The sequence below is a fragment of the Trichomycterus rosablanca genome, chromosome 16 (genome assembly GCF_030014385.1).
Source record: "Trichomycterus rosablanca isolate fTriRos1 chromosome 16, fTriRos1.hap1, whole genome shotgun sequence".
Lineage (NCBI taxonomy): Eukaryota > Metazoa > Chordata > Actinopteri > Siluriformes > Trichomycteridae > Trichomycterus > Trichomycterus rosablanca.
The window spans coordinates 30655779-30665778 of record NC_086003.1 but is presented as its reverse complement, the minus strand read 5'-3'; the positions used below and the strand labels follow the sequence as shown (position 1 = coordinate 30665778).

The 10000-nt window shown below is 43.0% G+C and overlaps 1 protein-coding gene across 1 annotated transcript; it reads right to left on the bottom strand.

Moving 5' to 3' along the window:
• Positions 1-206: 206 nt before the first annotated feature.
• On the bottom strand, positions 207-8371 carry tmem38b (transmembrane protein 38B). The gene is made up of 6 exons (XM_063011667.1): positions 8125-8371; positions 3803-3959; positions 3258-3442; positions 3055-3142; positions 2820-2937; positions 207-821 (listed from the first exon to the last, which is right to left on the bottom strand). The coding sequence occupies exons 1-6, from the start codon at positions 8246-8248 to the stop codon at positions 585-587; spliced, it is 909 nt and encodes a 302-aa protein (XP_062867737.1). The 5' UTR covers positions 8249-8371; the 3' UTR covers positions 207-584.
• Between the last annotated feature and the right edge of the window lie 1629 nt (positions 8372-10000).

Genomic DNA, 10000 nt, shown 5'->3' with positions numbered 1-10000 from the left:
GACTGTAAACAGAATATGAGGAGGGTTGGTGGTGGTGGAATGAGACGGTTCTGAGGTTCTGAGGCTGATGAGCACTGCAGCACTAAATTACTGTCATATTTACAAAGAAATAAATGTGATCAGTTCAGTTTGAAGTTTTTCAGATTTATAAAGAAAAAGAATAAAAGTAAATGAAGAGTAAATAATAAACCACACAGACACAAGTGTAGTTTTCAGGATAATTTCATTTCATCCAGTGTGGAAGAGCAGAAGAGCAGAAGAGCAGAAGAGCATCACATCAGCATTCTTATATAAATAATATCAAATATTCTCATTACAGAATTGTATTTATAAAATCAGAAAAAGATCAGAAACATTTACAGATCAAAGCAAATATACAGAATAAAAGTTTAGAAAGAGAAAAAATAAAATCATTTCTTATATAAAAGTACCAGTAAAAGTTATTAAAGTATAAACTGTTTCTGCTACGTGTGAATAAAATCGTCTCAGAGCTGCAGCACAAACGTGTCTAAAGATCACAGTGAGATAAACCCAGAATTATAATATATATTAATATTATATACTATTATTATTATTATTATATATCATTTTTTTTTTTTCTTCTCTTCTTGACGTTGGTCGCTGTTGCTGGATGGAACAGACGACCTGTTCGTATCACAGGAAGTGCTTCTCCCCTCAGAGGAAGTGGAAGGATTGTGGGTGTGTGAGTGGCTCTGATTGGTGAGGGGGGAACAGGTCAAAGGTCGTGCAAAAAGTGCCCGATACAGAGCCGACTCCAACAGAGCGAACGGAGAGGACGAGGAACCCAGCATCATCCGAACCTACAACACACCAGCGTATCAACATTATTAACATCATCATCAACATCAATTAATATTATTATTATCATCACTCCCCACTCTCACCATCATTACTAGTACTGAGTTATTGTTAGTTAATATTTGTAGTTAGTATTACTTGGTGGATTATTATTGGCTGCTTTAAGGTCATTCATTAAAAAATAAATAATAAATAATAATATTATTAAATATCATTATTAATAAATGAACCATTAAATTATTTAGGAGACAAAACCACCAACCTACTGTTAGAGCCTAGTCCTGACCTCCACCCCAAACCCTGACCCTCCACCCCCAACCCTGTTCCCAGCGAGGTCTGAACGATATTTATCTGAATGATGATAAAAGATGTAACCCTGAGTTTAGAGGAAGTGATGTGATGGAAGTGATGTCGTTGGTTTCTGGGGTAACAGAGACGGAGCTCTATAAATAGCAGCGTGAGAACGAGGGCTGATCTGACGGGGGTCCAGAGGGGCGCAGGTTCAGGAGAACTGATGCAACTCCAGGAAAGTGATGAAGTGATGAAGGAGATCAGACAGGATCAAGTTAATCTGATCACAGACGGGAGGATCACTTCAGTCTGATGATGTAATCAGATCCTCACATCATTCGTTTACTTCTAACGTTCAACCATCCGTTAATTATTATTATTAATAAACGATTAACGAGGCTCAGGGATCTACAGCAGAACAACAATCCAGAAACACAAACGAGATTCTGAACGTTCAGGACTCTTAAACATCTGGAGAACCTTTGGTGGATCTGGTGATCAGACGTCCTGTATGGAACAGTTGGTGAAAGTTCCTTGAACAGGAGCAGAAGCTCTGAGCTGTTTACACTGTTTTACTCTGGGCGTTTGGGTGGTGCAGCGGTAAATCATGCTAACCCACCAGTCCTGAGATCTCGAGCTGTCAGGTTTGAATCTCAGCTGCACTACTGGCCGTGTCTGAGGGGAGAGGGTCGATGGGGTTCCCCATTGCTGCTGCAAATGCGACCTCTGCTGGCTGATCCAGGTTCCTGGACCAGGGGTGGATGATTACAGAAGTGCAGCGAGTGGCGCTCCGTACGCCATGTGGCTCTCCGTCAGACCCTGTTAGTCTGTATTATGGAGGTACAGATCTGATTGGCTGTACAGACCACAATCCCTCACCCTCGTCCAATCAGCACTTTCACTGATGAATGAAACGGAGGTGCACAAACCCGCGAGGACACAGAGGTGTAACGATGTTCATTTGAGGTCAGACCTTCAGCGCTGCCCGCTCTTACAATCACACTGTAACGGTGATGTTTCCAGTCATCTCAGTTACCTTGGTAGTAACTATGATCTGTCAGTCAGTACAGGTACCTTGTTGGAGACTGTGGTGGAAAATAACGTTTTCAGTCATTACAGATACTGTTGGTGACCATGACGGGTTATGATCATGGGTTTAGTCATTACAGTTACCTTGTATGGGATGGTAATGAAAAATAACATTTTCAGTCAGTGAAGTTACCCTGTTGGTGACTGATGAACCGTGGTAACATTTTTAACTCAGTTAACAGTTACCCTGTTAGTGACTATGATAGATCATCATTTTGTCAGTCATTCCAGTTACCTTGTTGGTTAATAAGGTGGATAATGGTAATGTTTTTGGTCATTACAGTTACCTTGTTAGCGAATGGGTAACAATAATGATTTTAGTCATTACAGTTATTCTGTAAGGAACTGTGATATATAATAACTTTGTCAGTCATTCAAGTTACCTTGTTAGTGATTATGATGGATAATGATAATTTTCTCAGTTACCTTGTTGGAGACTGTGCTGGAAAATAACGCTTTCAGTCAATACAGTTACCCTGTTAATGACTGTGATGAACCGTGGTAATGATTTTAGTCATTCCGGTTACCTTGTTGGTGACTGTGATGGGTAATGATAATGGTTTTAGTCATTAGTTACTCTATAAGGGACTGTGATAGATTTTGTCGGTTAATCCGGTTACCTTGTTGGTGACGGTGAAGGTGGTGTAGAGCAGCATGAGCTGTGGCGTGGTGAGCGGGAGGAAGCTGCACTGCTGCAGTGAGAACAACACCGCTCCAATCAGAGTCACCTTAGTGGGACTGGAACACAACAACACAGCACAGGAGGGGTTCACATCCCAGTGCGGTAGATTAAAAATAAACCAGACGTTATTACATTATCACATTATTAGAGTATGGGAGGTGGGTATGTCTTACTAGGTCATCTTCAGCAGCTCGTTAGTCTCAGGCTTCCAAACTCCTCGAACCAGCTGCTCAAAGTTACTCATCAGCCCCCCACCAGCACCTACAGAGATACAGAGAGGAACTCAGGTCCAGACCCACAGAGACCGGCGGACATGAACCGGGTGACCGAGGGCGGGGTCAGGGTGGGGTCAGGGCGAGAGAGAGACCCTCGTTACCTTTCGACCAGCCCACGGCGATCATCACAAACAGACCGTCCTTGTACTTCCTGCTGGCCTGCGTGACTCCACCCAAAACCTTCCACGTACGTGTCACTTCCTTCATGGCGGTGAGGACGAGCCGGACGGGCAGGACGGTGGTGCAGGAGTAAACCACGTCATGAGGGCAGTAAAACACCACGTACCTGCAGAGAGAAACACACACATTCAGGAATTATCGATTATTATACTTTTGTCCAGACAGTGTTCTCCAGAGCACAGTAACAATCAGAGTCACGGTCAGTGACACACTCAGGTACTGAACAATGTTCCTCTTGGGTTCCTCTCAGAGGCCCCGGGGCCCCTCGTCTAAACACTGGAGATTTTTACAGCCACTGAATGATGATGTTTTACCATAACATTTACTTTCCTTCAGACATTTCCATTTCCAGTTAAACCACCACCACCACCACCACCACCACCACACCCCCTCCTGCGGTCAGGCTGGGATGACCCGTGTGAGTCGATGCTAATCATCAGTACACGATCAGACCGTATTTACTGACCACATTAATGAAGCCAGCAGGACGTTGGTGCTGTTGGCCAGCGGGGCGATGGGAGCTTCAGCCATGATGACTCCAGAGAGGACGGCTCCTCCGAAACAGTACAGCATGGAACTGAACCAACACGCAAACGGACTGCGGCGGGACACCTCCAGCGCCCCTGCGAACATCAACAGGTCAGAGATCAGAGGGAAGATCTGCTACCAAACACAAGAACATGAACATGGTCCAGAACACCAAGGAGCTTCTTCTGCACTGGATCATGTTTACAGTGTTAATGACCTGGAGAGATGAGATACCAGAAGACACGTAAAGCTCAGACTGTTGGGTTGATCCAGATTTTTAGATCAGTGGATCAGGAGGTGAGAGGGTTGATGATCACCGGCTGGTTTATCAGAATGTTTACAGAATCAGGTTGAAGTCCAACAGATTAGAAACGTTTCAGCTGAACCCCTGAGTGACTCTGGATCACATGAACATGAACAGAATAATCACAACACTGCAGATATCTGAGGCTCTTCTCCTGACTGCTTTACCTGCACCTGATCACCTCAGATCATATTTGATCATCTCTGTAGGCAGGTGTAGTCTAGTGGTTAAGGTACTGGACCAGTAGTCAAAAAGTCGCTGGTTCAAGCCCCACCACTGCCAGGTTACAACTGTTGGGCCCTTGAGCAAGGCCCTTAACCCTCAATTGCTTAGACTGTATACAGTCACAGTACTGTAAGTCGCTTTGGATAAAAGCGTCCGCTAAATCCCGAAAATGTAAAAATGTAAATCTCTTTGATCATCCTTTTGATTAAGTCTTTAAAAAAGTAATCAAAGACTATCTATCATCTCTTTGATCACCTCTCTAATCTTCTGAGACAGTAATCAGACTGATCAGTTTAGATCTAATATAATTCACCTCTGATTAATCTGGTTTCCTGTCTGAGACGCTCTAATAATCTGATCATTTAGTTCATCATTATAACTCACCTTATACAACATACAGCCAAAAGTATGTGGACAGTCCCCCTAATTTTCTTTTAGAGCAGGTGTTTCAGCCACACCCACTTCTAGCTACCTTATTATTACATTATTACATTACATGAAGGGTGTTACCATCACCATGGCAACAGTTTGGGTTCAACAATTTCCTGTTAGAGACCCATAAAGATCCAGTAGTGTATCTAACATGCTTAACGTCAGGTGTGACTATGATCTGTGTAGTTACCTTTTGAAGACTGTGGTGGAAAATAACGTTTTCAGTCATTACAGATACTGTACTGTCTTGCACTTTTTGTTCGGTGTTGCACCCTGGTCCTGGAGGAACGTTGTTTCTTGTTTCATGTGCTTGTATAGAGCTAAGATGACAATAAAGCCTCTCTTGAACTGTTGGTGACCATGACAGGTAATGATAATGGTTTTAGTCAGTACAGTTACCTTGTACAGGACTGTGATGGATAACGGCTATGTTTTTTAGTCAGTGCCGGTGACTGTGATGAACCGTGGTAATGTTTAGTGGTTATGATGGATAAAGATCATTCTGTCAGGTCAGGTGTCCACATACTTTTGACCATATAGTGTGTATTGGGTTTCTCAGCTGGTGGAGGCATTGGGGCGAGAGGTGGGGGATTCACATGCAATGTGACTCAGTACACAATACGTCTCTCAATGCTGGTAAGTGGATAAGAAGCAGCCGGTGGATGCATGTTTGGGGGGGGGGGGGTTGGGGGCTGTTGTTAGTAAGATATAGTGATATTACATCACTGAAAAGTGAGGGGGGGGGGGGTAAAATACTGAAAATATCAGAACTCTGAGCAGGAATCCTAAAAGCTGACATGATTCAGTGTTTCTCATCAGATCAAACATTCTAGGGTCTGGATGGTGTCTGAGAGCAGAACCTGCTGGAGGATCTACAGCGTGACCTTTCCTAAAACAATCTGCTATTGTATGGGGGCTTGTGTTATTCCAGGATTATATTTAGATCAGAATGAAGCGCTGGAATCCTGTTCCACCTCATCACCCAAACCTTCACCTCTCACATCCCAAAATAATCACCTCACTGCAGCACAGTGAACACGTTCAACAATTATTTGATATTTATCTGAATAAGAGAGAAAACTCATGCATGATCCTCCTGAACCAGCTAGAACCACAGCACAGCTGAATCATGTTGTTTATTGTTACACACATACACTATGTGGGCAAAAGTATTGGGACACCTGAGCATGAGCTTGTTGAACATCCCGTTCCAAAACCGTCTGTGTTTATACTGAATAGCTCAGTCTTTCCTTAATATCTTTAATATCATTCACTCTCCTGTGAAGCCTTTAAGAGACTTTGAATGGGCACAAATTCCCACAGAAACACTCCAGTCAGTAGAGTCAGTGAGGGCAGGAACTGGTGTTGGAGAAGTTTAATTCATCCCAATAGTGTTGAGTTGGGCTCTGTGTAGAGCAACTGGAGCTCCTTTGGACACAACTAGTCAAAGAAAACCAGGTCTTTATGGAGCAGCTTTGTGCTCATGGGAGTAATCATGCTGGAAGAGGAAAATCCATTGTTAGCAATGGATTTGACAGAAACAGCTACATTCAGTCATTAGCCTGGATGTCCACATACTTTTGACCATGTAGTGTAATAATACACAGTATTAATAGTTCTGTAAAATCTCTGAGCATTCATTTAAATATAAAGACACGGAGGTTCTTCACAGCATCATGGTTCAGTTTCAGCTGGTGTGTGAAGTTCTCATCTGTGTTTCTTCAACATTCCTGCGTTTACTCTCTGGGACTTCTGTCTATATTTAGAGATAAACCTCCTCCCAGTGTTTACATTAGAGTCCGTCTAAACACTATTAACCATCTTCAACCAGCGTGGAATGGGTTTCGCTCCTGTTCACACATAATTCTGAACCTGGAAGAACTGGAACCAAAGAACTGTTGGTTTTCAGGATGAACCCTGATGACGTTCGCTGCAGCGCCTCCATTGATGATGCATCCTTGGTTCCAGTATTAACTGGTGCAAACGTGGGCCGGTTCTCTGAACAGCACCAAGGTTCTAAGTCTTATGTCTTGAAGCTTTTAACAGAACTGAAGACCATCAATCATGCTGAGAGACCAGAACCATGATGGAACTCTTCATGTTTCTACAAAGTTTTGATGCTCCTCAGGATCAGAGCTGCTGATCTGCTGATGAAGCTGCCGAGAGAGTCCGAGTGTGTGGTGGTGAGGAACCACAGTCGGGATTTTCCACAGGACGTTTATGGTGGAAGATGGAAATGTTTATGGTTAGCCATCATCACCGCTGTGGTACGAGGTTTGGATCAGTGTGTGGAAGAACATTTGCCAGACAAATAATGTGTGAGAGTGCTGATATGAGCAAGGGCCTTAACCATCAATTGCTTGGATTGTATACTGTCACGGTACTGTAAGTCGCTTTGGATAAAAGCATCTGATAAATGCTGTAAATGTAAATCATGGTTCTGCAAAAGTTTGTGCACCCCTGGAAACTTCTGCACATTATAATGCCCCACTGATCTCAACTGTGACACATTTTAGTTTCACTTTAGAAAGTAAAGAGTCACTGTGCATTTAGATGTGTGGAAGAGAGGAGAACATGCTCAATTATTTACACCTAGAAAACGCATAATGAGTTTATAAGGAGTGGAATAAGAGCAGGGGTGCACAAACTTTTGCACCAGGCAGGATTTAGTGTACATACAGTTAGATGAGGTGTTTGTGATCTTATTATTATTATAAATAAATCAGTAATAAACCCGAACTGTGATGATCATGTGATGTGAGCTTCATCATCCACCAGGACCGGGGTGCACAGACTTGTGAACACAGCGCTGGGATTGATGTGCAGGTGTATTACGGTGTATAAGTGTGTATGAGGGTGTATGAGGGTGTATGCAGGTGTATGCAGGTGTATGAGGGTGTATTACGGTGTATAAGGGTGTAAAGCACTCACCTGGCTGCTCTCGGAGTGTGTATGAGTGTGTATGAGGGTGTATTAGGGTGTATGAGTGTGTATGCAGGTGTATGAGGGTGTAAAGCACTCACCTGGCTGCTCTCGGAGTGTGTATGAGTGTGTATGAGGGTGTATTAGGGTGTATGAGTGTGTATGCAGGTGTATGAGGGTGTAAAGCACTCACCTGGCTGCTCTCGGAGTGTGTATGAGTGTGTATGAGTGTGTATGCAGGTGTATGCAGGTGTATGCAGGTGTAATACGGTGTAAAGCACTCACCTGGCTGCTCTCGGAGTGTGTATGAGTGTATATGAGTGTGTATGAGTGTGTATTAGGGGGTATTACGGTGTATGAGGGTGTAAAGCACTCACCTGGCTGCTCTCGGAGTGTCAGGGATGAGACCAGGTAATGAGCCGCATCAAAATACGGAAACAGGTTGAGGTTAGACAGAGCCAGAGCCGCTTCATCCACCCTCAGTAACCTCAACACCTCCATCCTGCTCTATCTCCTCTCACACACGCTCCGGGACCCGGGGATCAGGTGGATCTGCTGGATCCGGGGATCAGGTGGATGCGGTGGGAATCTGCTCTACGGCTGCAGCTGTTCTGCGACTCGAAACTGCTAGCACCGTGGCTAACTGCTTATCTCTATGGAAACCGGATGGGTGGAGCCAACGGTTCTTTCAACTTACACCGCCCTGAAGAGAAGTGTGACGAAACAATTTGTAGCGCTGTGATTGGCTGAGGCGGGAACAAAGTAATGCACACGTGGCGCGGGTATGTACACACACACACACACACACACACACACTTAACCCCTTATACTGCTCACATGGTTTACCTGTTATTACTTCATAAATCATTAATGCACTTATTTCATGAGTTATTTATTGTTTCATATTTTAAACAGTGAGTTTTACTGAAGTTTACTTTGTAATATTATGTTTTATTTTCTGAAAATATCATTTACATTTTCGGCATTTAGCAGATGCTTTTATCCCAAGCGACTTACAGTATACAGTTTTTAAGCACTTGAGGGTTAAGGGCCTTGCTCAAGGGCCCAACAGTAACAACCTGGCAGTGGTAGGGTTTGAACCAGCAACCTTCTGATTACTAATCCAGTACCCTAACCGGTAGGCTACAACTGTCCTACAACATGCAATACCAAACAGGGGTGCAAATACTTTTTCACAGCGCTACACTATAAAAAGTACAAAATCTGCAGTAATTCACTGTAAATCATGTAGATTTCAGTACTTTTCTACTCATACTCTGTCCTAGTAAGTGACACGCACATGTCCATAAGTATATGGACACCTAGACGTCATGACCACTCACATATTAAACATGGAGCGTCCAAACTAAAGACTTCTATTTAACTGCGTCCAGTAACATTTGAATTCCTCTTTAATAAAGAAATATACACCGGTAGCTGGACCAGTATTGAGAAGGTTGCCGGTTCTAGCCCCACCACTGTCCACCAGTTACTACTGTTGGGCCCCTGAGCGAGGCCCTTAACCTTTGTAATATTATAGTTTACTTTCTGAAAACATCGTGAGACAAACATGCAGGACCAGACAGGGGTGCAAATACTTTTATCACAGCTCTACACTATAAAAGTACAAAATCTGCAGTAATTCACTGCATGTAAATCATGCAGATTTTAGTACTTTTCTACTCATATTCGGTCCTAGTAAGTGACACGCACATGTCCATAAGTATATGGACACCTAAACGTCATGACCACTCAAACTAAAGACTTCTATTTAACTGCGTCCAGTAACATTCGAGTTTCTCTTTTCCTAACAGCATGTTATTATTTATAATAAACTAAAATACAGAAAATAAACTTTTAATTTCTATATTTTTCTATCATGTATTTATTATATTATTATTAGAACACATCAGATGAGGATGTCAGTAATCTCAGTCAGAAACAGAACGTTTAACGTCCCTGCTTGCTGGAGTTCCTCTGAGTGATTTCCAGTGTTTACAGGCATCTGGAGGAACTGGAGGAACTGGCAGTTTTGCTCCTGATGTTTACACACATACACAGAAAATCTCCAGAGGTTTTAGTGTCAGTGATTCATACAAACAAGGACTCTGTTTAAACCCTGCTGATACAACAACTACAACAACAGACTCAAAACAGAGCCACACACATCAATCATCATTATTATTTCATTATAATAAATGAAACGCCCTGTAGTCGAATCTACACATTTAAAATCTGTCTCGCGTGTGGTGT

Bases quoted from the DNA above. Each gene is read 5' to 3' on its own strand.
- tmem38b (XM_063011667.1), bottom strand. From the start codon at position 8,248: ATGGAGGTGTTGAGGTTACTGAGGGTGGATGAAGCGGCTCTGGCTCTG. The intron at 3,960-8,124 runs GTGAGTGCTTTA...TGATGTTCGCAG, and splicing joins GACACTCCGAGAGCAGCCAG to GGGCGCTGGAGGTGTCCCGC. The intron at 822-2,819 runs GTAACCGGATTA...GGTGTGTTGTAG, and splicing joins CCTTCACCGTCACCAACAAG to GTTCGGATGATGCTGGGTTC.